At 40.1% G+C, this 26,614-nt stretch overlaps 1 protein-coding gene across 1 annotated transcript in view; it reads left to right on the forward strand.

Moving 5' to 3' along the window:
• The window catches only part of COG5 (component of oligomeric golgi complex 5), a 181,922-nt gene that overhangs the window by 136,874 nt on the left and 18,434 nt on the right, over window positions 1–26,614 (forward strand). Inside the window, exons 14-18 of the mRNA XM_080392755.1 lie at window positions 511–610; window positions 20,266–20,376; window positions 21,737–21,799; window positions 22,592–22,695; window positions 24,099–24,336. Coding sequence (XP_080248881.1) covers window positions 511–610; window positions 20,266–20,376; window positions 21,737–21,799; window positions 22,592–22,695; window positions 24,099–24,336 — 616 coding nt within the window. The remainder of the gene's footprint in view (window positions 1–510; window positions 611–20,265; window positions 20,377–21,736; window positions 21,800–22,591; window positions 22,696–24,098; window positions 24,337–26,614) is intronic.

The raw sequence follows: 26,614 nt of genomic DNA on the forward strand, positions 1-26,614 counted from the left end.
CAAACAAGAAATAGTGAAAATTATTTGGAATTCTTTTCCTTCTTCCATTTGTTCCCCGTCATTCCTTTGGGGCCTCTGTTACTACAAAGGATTGCTTAAAACACAGCTTATTAGTTGTGTCAAGCTAAGGCGTCCCCTGGGTATTTCTGCACAGCTCATGTAATTCCAGAGTTGAATGACTGTGTGTTCACCTGTAATGTTTGAAGGCTGCTGCCAAAGCTTGAATGTAGTTAATTGCAGTCAATATTTTTGAATGGCTTACTAATAGTGATTTCATACTGAAGTGTCATTCCTAAACTTTGCTCATTTTTAATAGAATAGGAACACTGCACATAAAATTCCCAAATGACTTGTTAAATTGTAAACTGAATTACGGTGCTTAGAAAAATTTGGTTGTATGTGTTACTCTCTCTAGACATGCCATCTAACTAGGTATTCGTAGTTAATTCTTTATCAATTAAATACAGCACTGTTTAGTTATTAATTAAGATTTGTAATCTTTGCTTCCAGTGAGCTAAATGTGGCTGCTGTTGATCAAGACCTGAGTTTAGCTGTGGCAAAAAATGTGGCAAAGACCGTTCAGCTCTATGGTGTAAAGTCTGAGCAGCTTGTAAGTAATTTTAAATTTCTAAAAATTTATGGGTTTCTGTGTACAATGTTTTGGGTTTTGTAGTTTTACAACATAACAGTAAAGCAAGCTAGGTAGACAAAAAACTTCAAATTGGCTTGTGTTTGGAAAGGTTTTCAGTGAAATCCTGCCTTCATATAAACACAGTTTATCGATAGCCGTAAAATTTGTCTGTACAACTCCAAATTGAATTTGCCATATTAATTTTTTTTAAAAAACCCATGAAAATGGTGGTTGTTAAGTAAAATTAAGACAATTGGTTTCAGTTTAATATTTACCAAAATTTGATATACCATCGGTGACATGATACATCACCTTTATGGTATTAAAATCTGGTCTATTCAAATAATTTTTTTCACTGTTTGCAACAAATTTTGGGCATTTTTTCTGTGTATTTATTATTTGCCGTGTATTTAACTGACCCTAGTTTTGTTTGCATTTGTCACTGCTTCCAGACTTTTGCCATGCACTGTTACCTAGTGTTAAACTGAATAGAGGAAGGAACCCCAAAGCCTTATCCTTCGGGTAAGGATCCCAAAAAAGGAAATAGTTAGTACAGTCATATGAAAAAAAATAATAATTTTTAAGGTCAACAACTTTCTCAAGAAGTCTGCTGCTGAATTTTTGATTCTTTTCTTATGAAGATATTTTAATTAATTTTGCAATATACAGACCCACAAGAAATTGCTAACTACTTGTATTTGTAAACAAGATTTTCACTTGGAACAATAATTCTGAGAGCAAACTCAGACTCCATTGAGATTAATTTACTGTATGGTTCATTTAAAGAGATACTTGCTAACAGTTTTTTGTAACAATTGGCTACAAAACATTGTAGCAGTTAAGTAAGAATAGAGTCTGTTTACCTTTCATACACTTGCTATCTCTGCATAGCTTTAAAAACATTGAAATTCAATAACACGTACCTTGTTTGCCATGTCTGTTGGATTAATTGCATTGGAAGTTTGCAAACCAGTGCATAGAAAAGGAACATAGGTGAAGCACTCAATAAGATCATAAAGATTGTTTAAATTTTTAAAATAAAAATATATGTTTACATGATTTTGCTATGTATTTAGAGCATAGTGCTTAAGTTGGGTCTTCCTTTTAAAGATACCAAATCATGGCTTCATAATTTCAGAGTGAAATTTGCTCATGAGTGAAATCAGGAGTTTTAGTAGGTCACAAGAGTCATCATGAGTACAAAATACTACACTTGTGTCTCTTGTCTGTCATGGAGTGCATTGTCAAATAGTGGCATTCAACTGGAAAAAAAAAAGACTTATTAGCTGTAACTGTGAAAGGACCAGGGTCTGTTGTGCTCAGCATCTCTGTTAGGGTTTGAATGGGGCCAGTGGCTTCTTCTAAAGCATACATCATGTTGTGGTAAGCCAGCTGGCAAATTCTTAAGAAACCCTGAAAAAAAGAATATGTAGAAATAAGCTGACAGGTATATGATTTGTGGGTATGTATTAGCTGACCTGAAACTAAAAGAATGTGGGCGTAAAGAGGGAGCCTGAGCCCCTGAACCTCTCGAATTTGACAACTGAAAGTAAAACCTGAAACTTTGAAAAACTAAGTGACAGAATTAGTCAAACTGGCAGAATGAACATGAATGTCCTTCAAGAATATACCCACAAGTTGTAAACAATATAAACAGGTACACTTTTAAACTTTTTTTTCCCTTCCCTTTCCTTACTGATAGACATGTTACAAAACGATAAACTGGAAGGGCTCAGCACTGTTGGCAGTGGCGTAGGTGTGTATCGCCATCTTTAGAGTGCTAAAATACCATGCCTAGCCTCCAGCTGCCTCTCCAGAAGGGCATGGCTCTCCCACTTGCCCTGTGCCATGCTTGCCAGCCCCGTGGATATAATCTAGAACGTCTTAACTGTTCTTTTGTACCTATTTTGGGGCAGGCAGATTGAGCCTGAAATGTGTACCACGTGTAGAACAAGAGCTATGTCAGACAGCACTGTTTCATTATGTTTTAGTGGTGTAGCCAAGAATGCAATCTTAATTCAATCTTGCAATCCAGCCTCCAACGATAGCTTTCTAAAGCTGAGGAGGGTGACCATGTAACATTTCCGCTCAGATGTTTCATTTCTGATAGCTATATAGAGCAGTGCTAAAGATGGAAATTTAATTTCCTGGAGGAATACACAATTCAGTTCTCTTCCAATTTAAAAGTAAACAAAAGAATCTCAGAATTGTCAGTGAAGAAAGGTTGAGGGGGGCTTTTAAGGGTCGTTAGAAATTGTTATTTTTAATGTTGTAATATTGCAGGTAGATGTGAATGGTGAAAAACTGAAATGGGCACGCCTAAAAATGTTAAGACGTTTTGATGTCAGGGTTTTTATTTATTCAATTTCACCAAAAAAAGCAATTGCAGTTCACTAAGATTTCATCACTGTTTCTCCAGTTAGCTTTAGATAGGACAAATAACAAGAAATATGTTATTCAAGACTCGAAGATATTAGCTTTAAGTTAAAGCAGCATCTAGTAGTCTGTACATACAGTACTAAAGCAAAAATAAATAAGAAAAAATAGCCTCTTCCTGTGAACCCAAAATGTATGTTTGTGTTTCTTGTTACCTTGCATATTGCTGGCTTTTGGTTTTCAGCTTTCCCCCCACCAAGAACTAGCCACTGCTGTGCCTGAGACCTATTCATATTTCAACCAGTTCAGATGATTTCAGAGAAGATATAAATATCCCTCCGTGAGCAGTAGGTAGATCCATTCTGCTGTTGGATGAATCTTTAGCTAACCCCTTGCCTGATGCTTGGTGTGGTTGGTGTATGCCATGAAGCATTCAGAATTACTGTCCTAATTTCACTCAGTGTAATTGCAGATGTTCTTACTATACAGAGTTTGAAGGGATAATTATACATTGCACTACATTAAAAAATAAAAATTTCTGTTAATTTAGGAGTATTACCTTTCAACCTCACCACCCATCCTGTCTTCTGTTAGGTGATGCTGAGGAGGGATGCTTGGCATATTTTCTCTCTGCTGTTATTATTTTGACTCTTATTCAGATTTTCCCTAAATCAGGCAGCCCAAACATCTTCGTAATGATTACAGAAATGGCAAGTTTTCCATTCTTCTCATTCCAGATTAGAACAGAGATTAACAAATCTGATCACTGTGTTTTGGATAAGAGCAAAATTTCCCTAATCTGCATTTGCACATATGACTGCTTACTGAGTAGGATTTTGTTCGCTAGCCGCTTTTTTATACAAGTGAGGTAGCCCAGATAAAAAAGAACACTAACTTTTCTCCTTGATTTAAGAATTTTCCAGAGGGGTCATCCATTCCCATTTCCAAATACCTTAAATAACCCGTCTTGATAGACACATGTAACATGTTGTGCTCGTGTTTAACTGGCCACGTAAGGAAAATTATCTTTCATCAAATGCTGACAATAAGTGCGGTGGAGGGAGGAGATTAATGAGAAACCACTAAAGTTGCATTTCCTGAAAACAAAGAAAAAGTTGAGTAATCTTGGGTTTTTTTGAGAATCCATGCTACTACACAAAAGATAGGTGCTCACAAATCTGCCTCCTAGAGAAATTTTTTCCCATTTGTATAACTGATAGCTGAGATGTAGAAGAGAGCTTGTATCTCACCAACATCTTCATTAGATGGCTTTGACACGGCAGCAGCAATTGCATGGCAGAAACCACTAGGGCAGTGGTCTCTAAATTTTTATGATCATGCAACCCTATCAGTATAAACTTTCTGAGCATGCACCCCCATTATATGTGTATTTATTTATTTATAAATTACATACACATACTATTGAAGTTTTGATATTTTCTTCCTGCACTCCCATGGATTGCCTTGCATAGCCCACGTGGTGCATGCACCCCTCTTTGAAGACCACTGCTCTAAGGTAATACTCTGCAGTAATCTTCCATAATAAGAAGTGAATAAGGTTTGGGTGTCCAGTTTTGGAAAAGATGCCTGGTTGATTGCAGAGGTGTTTAATGTTTGATTCTGTTCATTTATTACTTTAAATCAGATTTCTGATTTATTTATATAAAAATGAAAATGATAGTCACCTGTTGATTGGAAGTGAGACTAAACTGCATTTCCCCAGTTGATTACCTGTAATTTTGTCATTTACTGAGCTGAATTTAAAATGCCCTTGAAATGTTGTGATTTCTCTCATAATTAGAAATCTCTTTCTTGAAACTTTGGTATTACTGTGTTTTGGTTTGCCTGTTGATAGAGCTATTCGTCTTACTGATACTTAGAACTGGACGTCTTGTGGAGACAAGTAATGAAACGTAGGGTTAAAAGCTCTGAAAGTTTACAAGATGCGTACTTTTGACAGCAAGCAGAAAAATAAATTGCAAGATCCTTTGTCCTTGTAGAGACTGAAGATGGAAGGGCCGCATTTGGTCATCTAGTCTGTTCCCTTCCCAGCACAGGACTATTTTGAACAGTATTTATTGTTGGGGGTTTTGTTGCATTCTTTCCACTTTTAGAGTGATGATTTCAGTTACCTGAATGTAAGTACTGTATGTTCTTTTACTTTCGTGCTATTTCTGTTCAGCTTGGCATGTGGGTGGATTGAAATACACTAACACACCCACCAAGTGCACATAGATGAAATGTGTTGTGCTGGGAACATGAAAATGCAGTTGTTTAGAAAAGATGTGATTCTCCTACTTTTTGAACCTGGAGACCTCTACTAGTTTCCTCCTTACAGTTACAGTCATCCTGTCAGACTGTCGTTATTAATTGCAGTCAGAGTCCCACATCAGTCCTTCCTGTCTTGTCTTGTGGAGGCTGTTTGTTGCCGCCTCCTCCCAGCATAAGGCATCACTGTCAGAGACAAACTGGCCTGGTATCTTTTGGCCACTAAACAAGCAAAGAGTAGTTTGCAGAGGCAGAATTGTAAAAATCAGGTTGCCCACTTGCTTTTCAGAGCAGGTCAGGGTGATTATGCTGGCAATGTCTGGTGGATCAAACTATATTAAAAAACATTTTTATATGTGGATGTATAACGGTATGATTATGTGATCTAGGCAAACACAAACTCACTCTGCTTCCAGATGGCAGAGCACATTTAGCTCCACTGCAAGCCAGGGTGACCATCTCAGCCGTGGCACCTTGCTGAGCACAGGGCTCTCATTCAGGGTGGAGCACAAGCAGAGCCATCTCATGTCTTCTTGAAATACAGACAAAGCAAGAATCTGCGTGGCCATATCACTTGAGGCAGCTTTATCGTGAGGTTAGCGTAGATAAGGCTAAAATCAGTGGGAGCTGTGCCTGCCTGTGACTGGAAAGGTTCCTAAATATGGAATATTGTATTTTATGGCGTAAAATGTTTCAGAAAAGTTTGTCTAAAAAAAGGGATCTTTCCAACAGACAAGAGGCTGCAGAGAGATGATATAATGGAGATCTTTCCCAGTGTCAGACTTGTGAGCAATCATAAAGAGGAAGCACTCAGAAGATGGAGAAGCAGAAGTGGGTGTAATGAGGAGGAAGGAAACAGAATTTTAATCTTTTCTTTTTCCCTTAACTAAATGTGGTTGGACTTGTGATCTGCATCTTATAGTAGTGGATGAATGAGGTGGAGGCCAAAACACAGGCTGTGGGCAGTGCTCTGCGAGAGCTACTACTCTGTCCTTTGCCCACAGCTCATGGTAGAGGCTTGGCTTCTCATTAGGGTTTTACCCTAGGCAATGGTTGTAGGATTTCCTGATGATCAGGTTTGTGTAGTGTAAGCCACTTGGAAATTTTTATGCGCTGTACAGAGAGCACAGTCCTTCCTGGTGTTTTGAAGAATTCTTCCCCGACCTTCTTAAGAAAACTTAAGGTAACACTTGGTGTATTTTATGTATTTCAAAGTTAAAATGCTAAGGACCCAGTAATAGAAGTGAATTTTGAAGTTAAAGATTAAAGAGAAGACATAAGTGCCTCAAAAACTGGGGTCCCCACACCAAGGTTCAAATAATTGTCATATATCCTCCAACGGCAGGACATTGATTCACAAATTAAAGACCTCTGGTACTGGACACACCAAAAGGCAAAATGAGAGAGAACTCACTGTTTTGATCCCAAAAGCAATGGACCACTGTACACTTGGGACATGAAGAAATTTGTATGGATTTTCTTTGGTGAATGAGGTTTTTACATTTTGGGTTGTTTTGAGGGAAAAGGCAGCATCAGCTGATATCTGTGATAGAGAGTAGGCAGCCTCTTTCTCACTATTCTGGATCTCGGTAGTATATTGAGATTTATTTACATTTAGTAAAGTAAATGTCTGAGTTGTGTAATGTTATATACATGGTTTACAATATGCAGCAGTCACAGAGTACCAGAGTAGGACTATTAAGCAGTAACGTGCAGGTACTCAGCCAAATACAAAAAGATTCTTCAGAAGTAACTGGGAAGTTTTGAGTTAGCCTGATACTGTTTTTTAATGCGATGGAGAAATGGGATTTCAGTTGTGAAACAACTCTGAGTATTTGATTGGATTCATGTTTAAATGTAAGGTGACTGACAGAAAATTTCTGTCATTAGAACTAATATACGTTATTTCTAAACTTTATTCTGAGTGGTTACTGAGGTCTGCTTTTCAATTAACTGGCACTGAGTAGTGTAACTGTGTTATTGTAAAGGATTATTATCTGTCACAACGGTCGGTAACATGTACTTGATGACAGATGTTTGTAGAGCATTATTGTTTAAGAAAGTAAATGCCAAAAAAGCATAAGAAGTGGAAAACCAGTAACTTGTTGTTTCCACCCCTCCGTCAGAGTCAAATGCTGATACATCCCAGTCACTTACTGCTTGTCCCCAGAATGGCCTGGATTTGCTTTTGAAACAGAGTATGGGTGTGGAAAGAGAAACATATAACTGGCCTCAGAAAAGTAAATATAAGTATGTAAATGAGCTTGGTCTCGTCAGTTTGAAGGCCAATTTTTATCATTGAGGCTCGTTCTGATTAGCGTTGGCCTCACTTCAAGGATCAGCAAAGCGTGTCTGGTTTTGCTGCAGAGAGGCTGTGTGTGAAGCCGCTCCACGCTGCTCCCCTGATGTTTATGTTAATGTTAATGCCTGCCTTGCTCCGCTGAGAGTACAAGGTCAATAAATGTTTGTGACTGACACTCAGGACTTAATTTACCATCCTAGCTGTCTCAGTCTCCAGTAACATCCATGCTAGCCGGTGAAAGGTGCCTGGTGACGTTCCTGGGCTCTACGGCCGTTGGGCACGGGACAGCCGGCCTCGCAGCTGGGAAGGGCTCCCCTTCCCCAAAGCACGGGGCTCCCTGCCAGCACCCTCTGAGGGTGGGCTCTGCAGTACTGCCTCTCCCGGGCCGTGGCTGGAGATTATATGGGAAACTACTTGCTGGCCAAAACTTGCTGGTGACTGTGCTAACAGTTCAGGGGTACAGATGGTCACGTGCCAGATCCAGGAACCTGTTTAATCCTGGCACGGTTGAATTTACTGCTATGGGTGTAGCCAATGTGTGAATGAGACTGAATGAGAGCGGTATGCAAAATCTGTTCAAGAGGAAGCTTAAAATGCTGACAGATTGGGGTAATTTTTTTCTTGCAACTGGAATTCATACTTTCTTACTTCTGATGTAAGTAAATCTCTAAGGCAAAAGTTAGGAGATGCTGATTTCTTCTATAGTAACATTGCTTTTGGTTTTAAGATTTTCTTAGATTGCCAGAGCTTCGAAAGATACGTTTTCCTAAACATGTTTTTCTATCTGTAATGCTTGTCAGCCATACTTGACTCATTTTCAAATAACATTTGGTGTTTCTACCAGAGTTTTAGTACTTGAAAAGAGCACAGTTATCTGTGGTGTTGTGGCCAGTTGGCAACTCCAAATACTGCTGGATGCGTGCAAGGAAACTCCTGGATATTAACTCTTTTCAAGAGTTCAGCACTTTCTTCAGATAGCCAAATAATTGTTTGAGCCAACTCAGATGACACCTTTCTGGATGCCAGTGCAACCAACCCTGTCTGTAATTTAATATTCTATTTTTAGTGAATGTAATGGATGGAGATAGAGGCTGAGGAGCATCATCTGTCTGTCATGTTCAGATATATTTAGAGCACTCATCTTTGTAATGCCCATCAGCACCAAATGCATTATGTAAGATTAGCATAAAAATATATACAATGGAAAGTCAGCTCTGCTGCAGTTGTTCTTAAATTATTTTTGGTATTGCCCACAAAACTTGTATGGCTCAGTACATTATCCTGCCAGTGTGCTCTCTCTCTACTGTATAGGAGTCATTTCTGAAGATCAATTTCTCTTCTCAGACTTTTCAATCACAGGTCTCCTTCCTGAGGCTTCAAATAAAATTGTCAGTCAGTGATACACATGATGAAGATTTTAATAAGTGCCCATTTTCCACTAGGATTGAAACTGAGACAAACAATTTATCTCTCATTATCTTTCAAGCCACTTTATATTTGAACTTGTGATTTCAAGGTGCAAGATTCCAAATTCTGCTTACTTGCATCCTTGGCTACTGTTGTGTTCTTTTATGCTGCTCAGGTGGCTTCATCTTTTGCAGTTACCCATAATAATTTTCAATTTTCCACTTTCATTAGATATTCAGATTAATCTCTGCCTATCAAATATGTCTGGTCCACTAGCTAGCCATTTAGAATGGCTTGGAATAGATTATTTGGGAGATTTTTTTTGAGTTTAAGGAGTCAGACTGTGAGAAAACAAACCATATTCTTCTCACACCATGCTAGAAAATTTATTTTTGTCTCTCAAATTTCCTGCAAAAAAAGCTGATCCTTTCCTTTGCATATGTTTAAAAACTAGTTTGTAATTACTGAGGTTTAAAATAGATCTCAACTTTCTGCACATCCATTCAGTCATCATAACTATTTGTGATATTGTGGCAGATGAGTCTTGATATTTTTTTTTTCATGATTTCTTTCTTTGTGGGTTCATGGTGCACCTGGTATATGATGATCCGTAGAAAATAGTCTGCTGTTTGGTTTTGGTGATGTAGCTTTGAAAGTGTAATTCTGTGATGCCATGGCTTCACAAATCTTCAGGATCTCTCTTCCTGAGATTACAATGAAACATGCTGTGATCTTGGTTTTTATTTTTAATGTTTAAAAAAAATCTCTAATTTATGAATGCTTCTTCTTGGTTTGTAAACCTTGTTGCAATAAAGAGAATGAGGAAGGAAAATGCTAGAATGCCAGGTGGGATAGAAAAACAACAATTAATTCAGCTTAAACGCTGAGCTGAGAAAGGCAGCATCTTTACAAAGATTTTTTGTAATGTGATTTGTAGAAGAGAAAGTGTCTGTCATGCTTGATTAGGGGAATGAAGATCTAAATAAGCTGTTTTCAGTGGGTTATTTAGATGATAAGCAATATGAATGGCATGGTTTTTGTCCAGAATCTAAAAGGCTAAGTGTATTTAACTGATCCAGAGACTATATTGGAAGTTCTTGGCTCGGTCAGTGAAGTTGTTAAGAAAAGCAGAAATGCAAGGAAAAGTATCTGTAATGTTGCAAGAATGAAAGATGTTGATCTAGGAGGGCTATAATTATGGTTTCTTCTTAGGGAGATTAAAAAAATTAAGACCTCATTTATGGAGGAAAGCATTTCTTGTGATGGCTTCAGTCATATGTATTCCTGAGGAGAAATGAACGTTACACCAACTGAAACCTTTGTTTGCTTCTTTAATTTATGCAAGTTCCCCAAATGAAATATGCTATACTAGCAAGAAAACAGATGTTTACTGACATAACTATGTGGTTTGGGCTATCTGTGTTGGCTTTTTGTCCACCCGTCGTCTTCTCTGACATAGCTAGATTTAACTAGCTGAATAATTCAGCAAAGTAGGGGAGAACAAGGTGGAGAAGGAGGGAGAAAAGATTTCCTGGAATCAGATTCTTCCAGTGAAGGCAAAATACTGTTCATGCACTGGAGTTTTGGCACCAGATTTAAACTCCAGCAAATTTATGAGGCCTGTGATGCTTTTGAATTGAAAAGCATGATGAATTCTCATTGTAATGACATAAAGTGAATTTCTGTTCACCTTTTTTATTATGTGATCTTAAAAGAATTAATCAGTGTCTCATATTAGGTGGTGTTATATTGAATTGTGAGCTTTCATTTGCAGGTGAATCACTATTCAGGACATATTCCAACAATGAGATTTGTCTGACAGTTCCAGGGAAATGTATCTAGTCCTCCTGTCTAAATGTCGAGTATTGTGAACTTTAGATGGAAGAATGAAATGTAATAAGCTCACAAATCGTCAAGAACAGTAGTGAAATGACACTTCGGGAAAGGTTTTCTGTAAATAATGGGTCAGTTACAATGGTGTAAGTAATGTGAAAGATTTTATTTTCCCCGCTCTTTTTGAGATACGTGAATTAATTGTATTATACCGCTACCTTGAAGACATGGTGTTACTGTCATTGAAAAACTTGTATCTATGCTATTTAAATGAGAGAACCCAAAAAGATGGATTCAATGTTTGGCACATTAAAGGAATTCATAATATGTGGGAGGCTATTATATACTAAAATAATTTCAGAATAATTACTATTTCACTGTACAGTAATAAAAGCTAAAGATGGCAGTAGGTCTAATTTAAAAATAATCAGAAGTCAGCTCAGGTTTTGTAATTTTTTTATGGAAATATCAGAAGAGTTTTGTTAAAACAGTCATTAGGAAGCTACTTATGTTGGTCAGAGAATACTTAGAAATGTCTAGCTGCTAAGTCACTTAAAGCATTTAAACTTGTAAAAATTGAATTAAAAATCTAGAGGAGAAAGTTGCATTAAAAAATAACTTCATGAAAAATTTTCTTCATTCTCATGTTGCCTTTTGCTGGTTAGATCGTGACTCACATAACAAATGTGTGATTTTTTATTTTTTTTTAAGAGATACTGGCTAAACTCCAGAAGAAATCATCCAAGCATAAATGGCTGGTTTTGAGAGTAATCTGTACTTCATTTTATCTTCCTGGGAAAGTAGTTAAAAGACTTCTGTAGATAGAGCATGTAATTTTGCTAACAGGTAGAAAAAGAGAAGTTTGCACAATCCTTACAGTATTTTGTTATAGAAAGCTCCAAGTTATTTCATACAAAATTTAATTCTGTGATTCAGAAATAGATTTGGTTAAATATATGTTGATGTGGTATGGAATGTTGCAGTTTTGGAACTACTCTTAACGAGGCTTGGACAATACAAAGCTCATACATACATTTTTGACATTAAAAATATGATTAATCATTCAGTCATTAATTTGGCAAGCATGAAAAATTCAGTAAACTGTTACAGTCAGAGGTACTGGGATCAACACACATGGTCCTTGAAATCCTCCTCAGACTTGGGCTAGTTGGATAAACCTGAGTCTGAAAAAAATGCCAAGTACAAGGCACATAATTTTGGGAAGCTGAGAAATTATTCTAAGTGCTTCAGGTTTAAGATTCTCTTGAGCTTCCTTAAAGGTTTTGGGTCCTGTCTGATAGCAGAGTTGTTTTAAAGCATCTCATTATTTAAGGACCGTGAACCACTACTCACTTTCGATTATTTGTACAGTGCTTTTCTTCTCAGATAATTCAAAGACTTAAGAGATAAATCCTGTCTTTTCTGTTATGGAAAGACCATTTGCTGGTTTTCTTCCATTTCTTCTGCTTTTGAAAATATTAAAGAAGTAAAAAAACCCCACAAAACAAAACAGAAATACCCCTGAGGGAATGGTTTGATGATTGCTGCTGTTCTAGCATGAGTACTTTGCTCATGGTGTTTGGTGGTCTTTTCTTGGTCAAGGACTTAATGTCTTCAAATATTTTCTTTCCAAAATAACAGTTGTGTTTTCTATAAGATTTTGAATGCATTCACCGTAGAGCTCCTTTTCTGTATTCCTAGAATATAAAATTTTCATTTTTCTGAGGAAGGTTAAAAAAAAAAGATATTCTGGAAACTAAAAGAATGTCCTGAGGGTGCAATATGATTTCTTTTGTGTACATTTTAAGTTATTGCCTGAACTCACAGCTTACTCTTTTCTTCATGTCTTGAAATAGTTCTCCTTTGAAAAATCAGAACTCATTCCAAGAAGATAAATTCTTATTCTATGATTTATTCTTAAATTTCAGTTGATTTTTTTTTTTCAAAGCAGAACGTTCATTTTAATTTATCCTCATCAGTCAAGGACCTTATTTGCCCCGACACATTCATTCAAATGCTACACTTCAAACCTCTAAATTATGTCTCTTCGTTCTGCAAATTGTTCTCTAAGTAGCTAATATATTAGGTGGCATAGCTAGTGGACTTCAGACCGTTATGTCTTTCTATTAGACGGTGTCATATTGTTACAGAAAGTAGCAAACTGTTTCTAGTGAACTTTTGTGGTTTTTAGATGGAAAAAGATTGTAAAAGGCTTCTGCTGCTGTATGGAAAACATTAAACCTAATAGTAAATCATCCTGATTATTTGTAGCTTATGGGAGAAATCCCAGGGTCAAGCCCTATTGACTCAGAAACTCTGGAAATGGAGCCTGTGCTTTATAACAAGTTGTTATGATCAGGCAGGAGGCCAAATGCCAGATGGATTGATTGCCTTCTGCCAGAGGTATGGCCACATCAGCTGCCTCTATTAGGAATGTATTTATTCTTGAAAATGTCAGCTTGACAATTGGAGTTCAACTTGTGCTATCAAAACACATTAGTCTCGTGATCCTAGACTTAGATCAAAAGCTTTGTTGAGAGGCACTACTTTTGTCTTATTTTGATTGAAGATCTTCTCTGTACTCCTTCTAAATTATGATGCTGTTTCCTGCTCTTTAGAGAGTGGGTTTGCTGAGGCAGTTTTAGAGTAGAGAAATCAAATAAATGGAGCTTTTCAAAACTGTCAATAAGGATGCACGCAAGATATTAGTTACTTACTGTGAAACTGAGCTTTGTCACATAGTGTTTAGTCTGTGAAGCGAAAGGTAGCGAACAGGCTCACAAAAGTGTCTCTTCTGAGCTGACACCTGTTGAAAGAAAGGAAGTTAGTCACTTTGAAACACTAAACGAATTATAGGAAAAAATTGCATTGATAGTCTGAGCTTTTCTACAAGAAAAAGACAAACTCAATTAGCATTTTTTTGTAACCCAAGGGAGAATGGATGATTTGATCCACATCCTGATCTAAATTCTACATTCATTGCTTCATGGTGAAAACAAGGATTTAAACCCAAAGCAATCTGATCATAGCACATGTCTCAACATGTGAGATCAAATCCACACTGTCAAATTATACGTCTGTTCTTAGGTATTAAACATAGAAAAGTGTAAAATCCAGAACACTTGATCTAGTTATTTCCAAGACACATTTCCAAAGCAGGTCTATGCAAAGGGGTGCAAATACATTTTTAGTGTAAGATTTCATCTGACGTGACTTAGGCAGCTATCTGTATGTATCTGCGGTACTGCTTTAGATTCCCTTCACAGTTAGTGGGGGAGATAGGTGCGTGCAGGCTGCATTTACTCTCTCCCTAAAGCAGGGTCTCTAAAATAGGCTAGATGAACTACTCAGTAGTTAAGTGCTTATTCACAGAATGGTCAGGGTGGGAAGGGACCTCTGGAGATCATCTAGTCCAACCCCTGCTAAAGCAACTTCACCCAGAGCGGGTTGCACAGAATTGTGTGCAGGTGGGTTTTGAGTGTGTCCAGGCAAGGAGACTCCACAGCCTCTAGGCAGCCTGTGCCAGTGTTTGGTCACCCTCAGGGTAAAGAAGTTTTTCCTCACATTCAGGTGGAACTCCTTGTGCTGCAGTTTGTGCCCGTTGCCCCTTGTCCTGTCACAGGGCACTGCTGAAAAGAGCCTGGCCCCGTCCTCTTGACGCTCAACCTTGAGGTATTTGCACGCATTGGTAAGATCCCCTCTCAGTCTTCCCTCAGCCCCAGCTCTCTCAGCCTTCCCTCAGAAGGGAGATGCTCCAGTCCCCTCATCCTCTTTGCAGCCCCGCGCTGGCCCCTCCCCAGTAGTTCCCTGTCTCTCTGGAACTGGGGAGCCCAGCACTGGACACAGCACTCCAGGTGCAGCCTCACCAGGCAGAGCATAGAGGCAGGAGAACCTCCCTCGACCTGCTGGCCACGCTCCTCCCGATGCCCCCCAGGGTCCACTGGCCTCCTTGGCCACCAGGGCATGCTGCTGGCCCATGGACAACTTGCTGCCCACCAGGGCTCCCAGGTCCTTCTCCGCAGAGCTGCCTTCCAGCAGGTCAGCCCCAGCCTGTACTGGTGCATGGGGTTGTTCCTCCCCAGGTGCAGGACCTTGCACTTGCCTTTGTGGAACTTCATGGGTTCCGCTCTGCTCAACTCTCTGGCATCCACACACATAGAGCTGACCTCCAGGATGAGCTGTTCCATCACCTTTCCAGGGATGGAGGTGAGGCTGACCAGCCAGTGGTTTCCTGGGTCCTCTTTCTTGCCCATTTTGAAGACTGGAGTAACGCTGTCTTTCTTCCAGTCCTCAGGCGCCTCTCCTGTTCTCCATGGCCTTTCAAAGATGATGGAGAGAGGCTTAGCAGCAACATCTGCCAGCTCCCTCAGCATTTGGGGGTGCATCCCATCGGGGCCCGTGGATTTGTGGGTGTCAGGTTTGATTAAGTGATCTCTTAATGTGATCCTCTTCGACCAGGGGAAAGTCTTCCTTTCTCTAAACTTTGTCTCTTGCTCAGGTGTGGGAAACCTGAGGGCCAGCCTTGGGGTAAAGACTGAAGCAAAGAAGGCATTTGGTAACTCTGCCTTCTCTGTGTCCTTTGTCACCAGGGCACCCACCTCATTCAGCAGCAGGTCCACGTTTTCCCTCATCATCCTTTTCCTGCTGATGTACTTACAGAATCCCTTCTTGCTGTCTTTGAATTACCTCACCAGATTCAACTCCAAGTGGACCTTAGTCTTCCTCATTGCCTCCCTGCATGTTCTGACAATGTTTTTATATTCCTCCCAAGGGGCCCATCCCTTTTTCCACATCCCATAAACTTTCTTCTCCTGATTGAGTTTTGCTAGAAGCTCCTTGCGCATCCATGCAAGCCTCCCGCCCCCTTTGCTCGATTTCTTACTCATGGGGATGCACCTCTTGAGCTTGGAGAAGGCGATGCTTGAATATTAGCCCACTCTCTCTTGGATCCCCCTACGTAAGTCCCTAACCCATGGGATTCCTCCAAATAGGTCCTTGAGGAGGCCAGAGTTAGCTCTCCTGCAGTCCAGGGCTGCAATCCTACATGTTGCCCTGCTTCCTCCACGCAGGATCCTGAACTCCACCGTCTCGTGGCCACGCAGCCGAGGCTGCCCCCAGCCTTCACACCCCCGCCCACCCTCCTTCGTTTGTGAGTCCAAGGGCCAGCAGCAGACCTCGCCTCGTTGGCTCCTCCATCACCTGCGTCAAAAAGTTGTCATCGGCGCTGTGCAGGAACCTCCTGGGCTGCGTGAGCCTGGCTGTGTTGTCTTCCCAGGAGGGGTCAGGGTGGTTGAAGTCCCCCGTGAGAACCAGGGCCTGTGACCGTGGGCCTTGCGACTGGTTGACTTCCTCTTCCAGATCAGGTGGCCTGTAGCGAGCACCCACAGCAGTGCCCCCGTGTTGGCCTGCCCCTGAATCTTTACCCGTAAGCTCTTGGCTCGCTCTGCACCCACCTGCCCCTCGGGAGAGCTCGATTCACTCCTGTTGCTCCTGCATATCATTCTCTGCTTTGTGCTTTCCTGCATGTTGCCAGGCGAATCATTCCTGCAACTTTCTGCACTGGGCAATTGACGGACCCAATACGAGACACCTCCAGTCCCTGCAGGTGAAGCAGTGTAACCACAGTAGTGTACTGAGGTATATAAACTAAAATAAACTATTTTCCAGAAGAACTTCTGAATTTGTTGATAGCACAGTGGCAGTCATGGCTTACACTTTCCCCACTATGTCAGGCTGAAGCAAGTCAGGTGGCCTTCAGTCAGCTTGTTCCTCTTTGCGACACATTTTTTGTGTATCAGATTCTGCAAGTATCCTTTCTGGTTAAATAAACTACCCAAGCTACTACCCAGTTCTCAATGGGATTTAAAAAAACCAAACTTCTAGGTAGCTTCCTCCAGCTATTGCTGCAGATTGAACCTGCAAATTTCAGCCTCCTACCTTAGAGAATGTCCTAACACACGTATCAGAAAGGGAATGCCTACAGTGTTTCTCTCTCATTTTAGCTAACAGCTGCCCTTTGAGTTCTCTTGAAATACCGTGTGGGATGGAAGCCCATGTTCACATTCCTGAGACTGCAAGACACAGCCCTTGTCCTAGTGCCTGGATGCATGAGACACAAATCCTGGCTAGTATTTGCTGGTAGGAGATGTCTCTGCCTCGCTCCCCTCTTCCTCACTAGCATCTCATGTTACCAGTGTGCTGGTGGCCCGTGTTGGCAAAGGGCAACATGACATGTTACCCGCTGCAGAACTGCCATTTGCTGGGGAATAGGATGCCTGTGCTTTTGTTAGTGCCCATGAAATTGCTGTAAGTAGTAGACGGGCTTTGAGGTAAAAGCAGAAACAGTTTACCCAACAGAAGTGAAGAGCATAAGAAATCGATTGCTGTGCTTAAGAACAGATACAGAAAAGTGCAACAGTTGCAGTCTTTGTTGGTACTGCTCATTCAGGTCTGACTTCAGCATGGTTTCCTTTCTTCTTATCAGCTAGAAGACTGGAGCCCGACTTAACTCCCAGGGTGACTGATGGTTCCCTGGACGTGGGATTTGGTCGTTCAGCTATGCTTTGTCTTTTAGTTGTTTCTTTCCCAAAATAGATTCTGATTTGGGATGAAGTCACCCCTTCTGTCCTCCCTATTTCTGCTTAGCAGAAATTCACCCTCCTGACCTTCTGCATTTCTGGATAAATCTAACTGCTTGAAAAGACATCAGGATTTGTCTGTGGTGCCCTCATCAAAAAGAAGGCCCTTGGACTGTTTCTTTCAGCTGAGTGGATGTGGCTAGCTTCACACATATTTGACTTAACCTGTTTACACAGTGCAGTCCCCGGTGGGTAGATAACAGAGGAAGAGTTATGTTACTGCTGGGCTTAAATGCATAAACTGTGCCCAGCACAGAACTTCCAAAGTACTTGCTGTATAAATGAGAGTGATGAATGTGAATCATTGATAAAACCTGGTAGGATGGAAAATAAATTGTGGGATGGTTTGTGTCTGAAGTAAATGGTCCATGGTTTGTTGGTGACACAGTGATGGCTTTTTCCTACCTGGATGCATGATTTTACCATGGGTATTAGAGGTGTCAACAACTCAGTCTGAGGCATTGGAGTTTTAGAATAATGATGAACTACCTGAAATCCAGATACGTGCCAGTGACAAAGTATACATACATGAACCGTGTTGGACAGTCCATGCAGAACCTTCTTGCCTCAAGGCAAGGTCACAGAAGTCGTTGTGGTGACAGCAAGAGACAGGAACGACTGCCTGAGACTTCAGCTGTAGACGGTAGGGCAAACCTACCCAGGTGGGTGCCAGGTGTTCCCATGGCGCTCCTTCAGGAGAAGCAGTCCAGGGCGCCCTGGGCCGCCCAGTTCCTACTGGTAGCTACAAGAGTCAAGTTTTCCAAGCCTCTGTTTTAGACCAGTGATTTTATTTTAAGATACTGATTAATTTAAGGGAATTTGTTACGGGAAACATTTTTAGAAAGATTGGTTGCTTGTAGGCATTTTTAGACTTTGCCTGTGAAGCTGTGGTGCACTGTTGCTTACGGCGAGAGTTGCTTGTTGCTGCAGAAGAGTTACGTTTGTACTTGCTGGTGGTTGTACTTACCCGTTTAGCTTTTTCACCAGCAGAAGAGACACGATCTAATGATTTCATAATGTCTAAGAAAAAAAAATTGTGAAACCTTTACAATAGACTCTGAGAAACAGAAATTTAAGTGACTATGATATAAAATTTTACTGTTGTCTTTAGGGTCTTTTATGTTTGATAGTTGTAAATGTCCAAACTCCCAACTGAATATAGAGGACTTAAAAAAGGTGGGGGGGGAAAAGGGTTATTGAGGTCTGGGAGGGTGGTCAGCTGGGTGGACAGGGTGTTTCTCTGCACAGCTGTTTTGTTATTAATTTGTAAAGCTGTAAGTGTGAGAAGCAGAATTCTTTATACGAGTCAGGTGTGTCAAATAGAAATATCAGGAAGGAAACAGAGGTACGTAACCCATGTGGCTGTTCTCATCAGGAAGGCAGGAAGATGCTGAGATGATATATTTGTCAGCTAGTCATTCTGATGTCAAATAATTGAAGATAACATTGGAAAAGATTTTTTCCCTCCGCAAAGCCTCAGAAGCCTATTTATCCTGAAATAATCCCTAAATTTGAAGGGATTATTTGGGATTTGAAGAAAGGGAAATGAACTGATATTGTCAGCATAGTGCTGTGAATAAGTTTGAGTTCCTGTGTGCTTGCAAGAACTTGTCTAAAACTTCATTATTGGTCGTGCTGGCAAATACTAGATGACTTTGCTTGCGTGTTGTCTGTGTTTATGCAGAGTGGAAGCTATGGGAACTACAGGAGTAGACTTTCCCTAGGAAAGATTCGCTGCTTGCCATAACATGTTAATTTGTTTCTTCTGTTCTTAAACAATTGTTAGTGTATATTCAGTTTTAGTTTAGGAGCTTTCTGTAGGACCTACAACTGTGTTTAAAGACATGCTTCATGAAAGTCCCTTGATGACTTATTCAATGAGTTGAATATATTTTTACTGAGAGACTTGCGGAGCTAGGCATCTTCTGGAGTTTCCTGGAGGATAATTTTGTATCCTGAAATATAGATAACTAGTCAGATAATTATATCTCAGTATAGCCTTCTATTAATAGCTATTCTTGCTGTAATATTTAGACATACTTCTAGAATTCACATAGCCTTTTGTCAGTTCTTTGTATTTCTGCAGCTTTCGGTGCACAAGAAGATTTCTGTTTGTTTCCCAATTACAATTTATTTTATTTTAAATTATAAACATATGCTGTGGTATCCTTATGGGACTGTTCTATAGCTAATTGCTATTTATGTATCACCCTGGAACTTTGGTTTCTGTGGTGATGATAAAAAATGCATGCTTCGTGGAGTTTAAATATGAAGAAATGATTTTTTAATTTTTGCTGAAAGATTCATGGATAGAACTCTTTTTAATGACAGGACTAGCAGTTTTGGTCCTTGCAGTTCTGTTTTTCTGTTTATTTACAAGCCACTAATATGTCCAAAGCTATAAGTCATGTATTTGAAGAAACAGAGTCTTTAAGGAGAGGCTTGAATGGTTGTCAGGAGTAAGGACGGGGGCTATACAGAAAAACATACTTTTTTCAGTTCTGCTGGTGCTAGTTTGTACTGCATCCTCAGGTAGGTGACTTCACCTGACTCATAGATGACAACAGCTGAAGTTATGCTGGGACTAGGTATCTCCAAGAGATCTGGGTCTGAGCACTGTCCAAGACAGCAGTCTCTCATGGCATTATCTGGAGATGGAAATCATAGGAATCAAGATAAATTGTTAAATGGAAGAACATTGGTCCTGAAGACCTATGGCTTTCTGCTGCGGTCTAAGTTAACTATAAATTTGTGGTGATGCACCGTTTAAAGAGTTGCCGCTGTTTTAACCATTTCCGCAATCACTGCAGCTGTCTACTCAAGGAGATGCCAGCCAGGTGATCGGACCCCTCACAGAGGGACAGAGGAGGAACGTAGCTGTAGTTAACTCGCTGTACAAACTGCACCAATCGGTTCTGAAGGTAGGCTTCCTCTGGTATTTCTCTTCTTGCCATAATGTCAACTTTGTTGCTGTATTGTAACTATATTCTGCCATTAGCTGATGAGAACTCTGACAAATACAGCCCAGGTTTGGGTTAAGGGCTGCACCATGCTGTGCATTTGTACAACTCTGGGACTTGGCTGGCCCTGGTAAGCACTGCTATGTGACAAATTGTCAATATTAGAAGAGAAGTGAAAGATGTGTTTATGGAGAATAATCACATCTTTCAGCCTTGTTTTGTGAGCCTAAACAACTGAACAAACTCTTTTCTGTTTTTTCTTACCAAGTAAGCTCTGGCTTTGTACTGGCCAGCCTGATAGCCCTTGTCTGCATCTGTCCCAGCCCAAGCTTACCTTTCTCAGAAGACTGAAAAGGGGAAGGTAAAGGGTGAAATCAAGAAAAGCAGCACCTCACAGATACCTCCATGCATTTTGGCTGTGACCAAAGTCTGGCCTGGAAGAGTTGTCAGGACTAAGCACAGTTACGAGTAATTCCAGTTTACTGGCTTAGTGATGCCAATGGTTACACAGTCTCTGTAAATTAAAACAAACAGCTATAGTGGAAGTTGTAGTTAATTGTGTTTAAATCCTAGCCTCATTAGAAAAAAGATCCCGAGTATTCCTGACTGTGGGTATGTTTAAAGAATGTTAAAAAATGCTAAAAATCCTATAAAATTTGTTTGGAATTTGCAAACAGATGGTAGATCAACTTTTAAGTCTGCTTTCTCTGATGTATTTAGTAATGAACCTCATGTGCCTTAGTGTTGGAGGGAGATCTGGTATGATTCAGTCTTTGAGTTCAGTACTTATCTGGCTTAAAAATACTATTGTGCAGCATGTTCATAACCGTAAGGAAATCAGTAGAATATTCCTTCAGATTGTTCCTTGACTTTCAGTTCTAATGTCACTGTAGCTGTATATAAACAGCTATTTAACATGTAGTATTATAGCAGTCATAATACTGAGAAAGAACAGTTCTTTCAAATATATGCCATAGAGCTGCTTATATAGCTCTCCATAAATTCTATACTTAGCAGTTGGGGGGTACACCACTTATTTTTATTCTGATTCCGTTAAACCTTGAGCTAAATTTCAGCTGAACTCAACTGAATCATTTCTTTGCCGAGACAGAAGCAGAGTCCATAGGGAATTTGAGAGCAAAGGACTGAGACTGGTGCGTTGGAAAGTCTGTCTGTATAAAACACATTTGATAGTTATCTGTACCTATGTAAACCACCCATTACTAAGGATAACTTAGTATAGTTCTAAATGAAATGAAATACTATGGATTCTAATAATTTGTTGAATGTTGATGATTAAAAATTACCTTAACATTTTTAGGTCATTACCAATCAGAGCTCGTTTCCAGCAGCTGCTGAGCAAACAGTCACAACTGCCTTAAAGGTAATTGAACGTCCGTGTGCTGCGGGGGTGGGGCTGAGCTTTGCTTTGTTTGTTATGCTTAAAATGGGCACTTATTTTCCTAGGTATTATTTTGTGCCAGTATGTGTTAGTCAAAGGTATACAAATATTCTGAAAGTTACATTTTGTTGTCTCTGTAGCTATATATATATTGTGTGTGCCAAATCACTGCTTGAGTAGCATTTGTATTCAAGAATACTCTTGTAATGGTTGGAACCCAGATGTCATATGACTGTGAAAATAAATTTCTTTCTCTGCAGCATTTACACAGCAATAACTGGATCCTTCATCATCCCCTTGCCCCCTAGCCACACGCATAAAATTGTAATTTCTATGCTACGTGGTGCTTTTCCGTGGGGTGATGTGGATGGCCGTGCAGCGCTCTGGGTGACAGCTATCCACATCCCTCCTGCGGTGCAGACCTGGGAGGGGTTGTGTGCAGAGGAACGAAGGGCAGCTTGTGTGTCTGGGGAATGAATGGCTGAACAGTGTGTACGCACAACATGTACGTGTACAGACCGGGAGTGCCAGATAGTTGTGCGCCTTTTTGAAGGAAGGCTTTACACCAAAGTAGTAAACAGCCTTATTTCTGTACTTTACTGGTAAGATCAATTAAAGAGAGGTGTTATCTTAGGTTTTTGACCTTCTATTTAGCAGTTTCTAATGCAGAAAGCACTGTTGAAATGAACTGTTTGTCAAGGTATTTTTGAGGTGTCAAAATGCAAATGCTTCTTTGTTTCCTTACTTCTGTCTTTTTTTCTTATTCTATTTTAGGCAGTCCATGATCTGATGGGTAGTGCTGTTCAACCGTTACTGAACTCTGTAGGAGATTCAGTAGAAGCTATTATCATCACTATGCACCAGGAAGATTTTTCTGGGTAACTAGAAATATTTTTTAAATTTAACATTGCTTTAGTAAGACATCCTGCATATGCATAATAGATTATTATTGCCACAGTGTCCTTGGAGCAAGAGCATTTGGTTGAGGAAAAGGCAATGCTTTATGGTCAGTGAACACAGAAAGCAGGATCACACCTATCTATTGAAACAAATCGATCAGGTAGCATCTGTCTTCCTCACTTTTTTGGGGGGGTTTCTGGTTTTTGGGTGGGGTTTCTTTTTTTTGCATATCTGTTGAATAAAATTCATTTTAAATAGAAAAATAAAGCCAAGCAGAGGCCATTATTGTGCTTTAAAAATGCCTTTTCCTTTCAAAACTTATTTTTTGGGGGAGACAGTCTTCAGAACTGTCAGTATTCTTGTTTCTCAAAATAAAGTGTGTAACCTGTGATTCAAAATTACCCAGAAATCTTTCTAAAGTATTATCGAATATGAAATGGTTCAAAAATTTGTTTTTATTGAAAGCTCAGAGTTAGTGTATTATGCTATTTTTCCATAGCATTTTAGTTAAAATTTCCAGTATTCTTTATCTGCAAAGATCTTGAGTCCAATCTATAATTGAGACTTCCTTCCTGAGTGTTATTTTGGTGGTTCTCTCTGTTCTGACATTGCTTATATCATCATCAGATGTCCTGTTTTCTGCCTTGGAAATTCACTGAAAATAGTTTATTTTCAGAGGTGTTTGAAGTTTTCCTTTTTACTTTTCTTTTTAAACAATATTTTATGCTCTCCATCTTTCTTCTGCCACTACCAGCAAAAATACTTCTCTGGGTGGATAAACTGATTCCAGCCAAAGGCTAAGTTTTGTTAGATAGCCTTCCTGAGTCTGGAAAAGCTCTTTTGCCTGACTGATCCAAAGAAAGAGAAAGGTGATGGATTTCTGTGCCCTGTAGCTTCTCTTCTGCTTCTGTGATAATTAGATTGACGTTACAATTCTGGTTTTGGAGGAATCTAAGAAGCTAATTGTATACATAGAACAGGTTTGAGATAGGCTAAACTACTAACCCTGCGATATGTGCATGTACTTTCTGATCCATTACTAGAGTTTCAAATCAACAACTGGGACATTTAAATTTAGGGGCTGGATTTGAGGTTTTGGCTCCAAACTGGTGGAGGCTCTGCAGGTTGGGTAGGACTGGGGTGATTACCTTTATCTTGTTAGGATGGGAATGGCTGATAAGAGGTTCTTTTTGACTACAGTTTCAGAGAGTGCTACATGCTCTTTTATTTTGAGTAGAAATGAGTCTCTTCGCATGGAAATCCATGCCGTGACTTCGTGGGGTGGGGAAAAAAATTAAAAAGAATCCAGTGGGTTTTGGTTGTGTTTTAAAGATGAATTTAGCTGTCCCCATTTCTTTTTTCTTTTCTCTTTTTTTTCCAGATCATTATCCGGCTCAGGAAAACCAGATGTCCCTTGTTCTCTGTACATGAAAGAACTACAGGGTTTTATAGCAAGAGTCATGAGCGACTACTTCAGACATTTTGAGTGTTTTGACTTTGTCTTTGATAACACTGAAGCCATGGCTCAAAGAGCAATTGAACTTTTCATTCGCAATGCCAGTCTAATAAGGCCCCTTGGTGAAGGTGGGAAGATGCGGCTTGCAGCAGATTTTGCACAGGTACCCTTTATACTGATTTCTGCTTTTTACTGTTAACTTTTGTCCCTATCAAAGTATGAGCAGTTGGTTGTAGAGATTGGTGCGTTCCAGTTCTAAACATCCTCTCTGATGAGATACTGTATCCTGAGAAATGCATCTGCTAAGTAGTTGAAGATCCTTTGTCACCGTAAGGCACATTCAGGGGGGTCTGATAGCTTCCTGTCAAGTGACTGTTGCATTTAAATTCATTGACATTTTATCTCACTTGTCTGACCTCTTTGGAACATCCATCATTTGCCACCATTAATTCACTTCATTCTTTCTCTCTCTTCTAATGGAATGGCGTGTCGCTTTCTTAATCGCTTTATATATCACAGTGCCCACAGTAGTTAATTGCTAGCTCAGCTGCCCTGCACTGTAGGAGACAAGCTAAAGAAATACCAATATCTTGTGGAAGAACTGCCCTTTCGGTAACGGAAGAGCGGTTTTCTTGTGGGATTCTCTTCATGACCTGATTGACTAACTTGCCTCCCAGTTTTACCTAGCTCTTACGCTGGACTAAAACACAAAACAAATTGCATGATTAATACCCACTACCAGCCTGCATTATCTGTTGTATTCAAATTTAATTTGTCAATAGTAACACCGTATTATTAACTTGCCAAAGAATACAGGCATCCACTAGATCGGTCTGAGGGTCCCAATTATTGTTATCCTGGTGGAAATGGGAATTAGCTGTCTGCATACCAAGTGCTGCTTTTGGCTGGTAACTGAGGTGGGAGAAGAAGGCAGCAAGGGAGGAATCACTGCCATCTCTGCTCCTGCTTGTGGCTGCTTTGTATCATTTGCCTGTGAGTTACATACTCCTGAGTAAAGATTTTTTTATTCATTGCTCAAAAGTACCAAATCAGCCTTTAACCACAGACATTAAGGGGAAGCTTTCAGTTGCTTTCAGTGAGAAGGTTCCATTCCCTTCTCTGTTTTGAAGACAATGGCATGAAACTGGAGGGGAAAAAAGGACACTTGACTCCTCTTCTGGAAGAAATATGGATAATTTTTGTAATTTATGCTGCAGTACTAAAGTCAGTCATATAAATTTAGGAAATATCTCATCTGATCTAAGCACCTATTATAACGATACTAAAAATATCACTCCTTTATCTTTTTAAAACATTTTTCTCATTCTGACACTGGCTGCCTTTTAAGTGAAAAATGAAGGTATGTTTTCATTTAAATGTAGGGGGATTTGCATGTTCTTCCACATTGTGCTGAGTATAACTCCTGGATGGACAACTGTGTGAAGATGAATGTTCTGATTTCTCTTCTTTTGTACTGTGGAAGAAAAAAAGATAGGTTTTGAGTTTGTTCTTGTCTCCTGCCTTCAACTGTTGCTGTGGCTGGGTGCTGCCTTGTGTTTTTCTCATCTTCACATTACACCATATTTTTTTGGCTTGTTTAAAAATGGGCTTAAGACAGGAACTTTCTGGGTCCAGCCAGCCCCATACAGCCACCTCAGTGCTCGCTGTGCATCTTTGCACAGAGCTCCTTGGGGTGTCCCAGGCTGCACAGGGGCTGTAGTGTCCAGAGTGGCCCGGACACTGTATCTTCTTGCTTGTGATGACAGAAAACAGACTGAAGCATTTTGAACATGGAGGCTGCCTTGTATCTATTTTTTCTGAGGTGTCTCTGCCCCTCCCAAAAACCTGGTGGGTTTTGGGCACATGCCAGTGATGCCAGCTCCTGGTAGCCCCACTGGGGAGGTTGTAGTTGCTCCGACCTGACCAGGAGTCCTGGGCACATTTACTGAAATGCAGCTGTAATCCTGAACAGGACTCATTTCACTTCTGTGCTCCCATTCCTGTGGCACACAGCTTTGTCAAGGAAAAGACTTGATGCTTCCAGAGAGAAGGGGAGGTTGCTGCTGCTTTGGGCTGAGGAGAGCAGGGAGCAGGTATTTGGTTGGGCCACTGGCTTGATGGGCAGGATAAACTTTTCCAAATGGCCATGAATGCTATGTGCAGAGGTTTTTTCAGTCCCAGAAAGGCACTGCATTGTTGGACTAAAGCCAAACCCGAAGGAAAGGATCTGCCTGGAAAGACTGTGTGTGGAGGAGGAGGTTTGTTTATAAACTGTTTTTACTTGTGCTCTGTCTTGTAGAGTCATTTTGAATTTTCTGTGCTCGAAAAGGGTTACATGTTCCTGCTTAATTTGGTGTTTTGGTGTTATTTGCAAGCAAGATTTGGGTAGAAATCTGTCCAGAAGCTTTGGTTAATTTGAGGTTCTATTCTAAACACACATG

The sequence above is a fragment of the Falco punctatus genome (assembly GCF_963210335.1).
Source record: "Falco punctatus genome assembly, chromosome: 6".
Lineage (NCBI taxonomy): Eukaryota > Metazoa > Chordata > Aves > Falconiformes > Falconidae > Falco > Falco punctatus.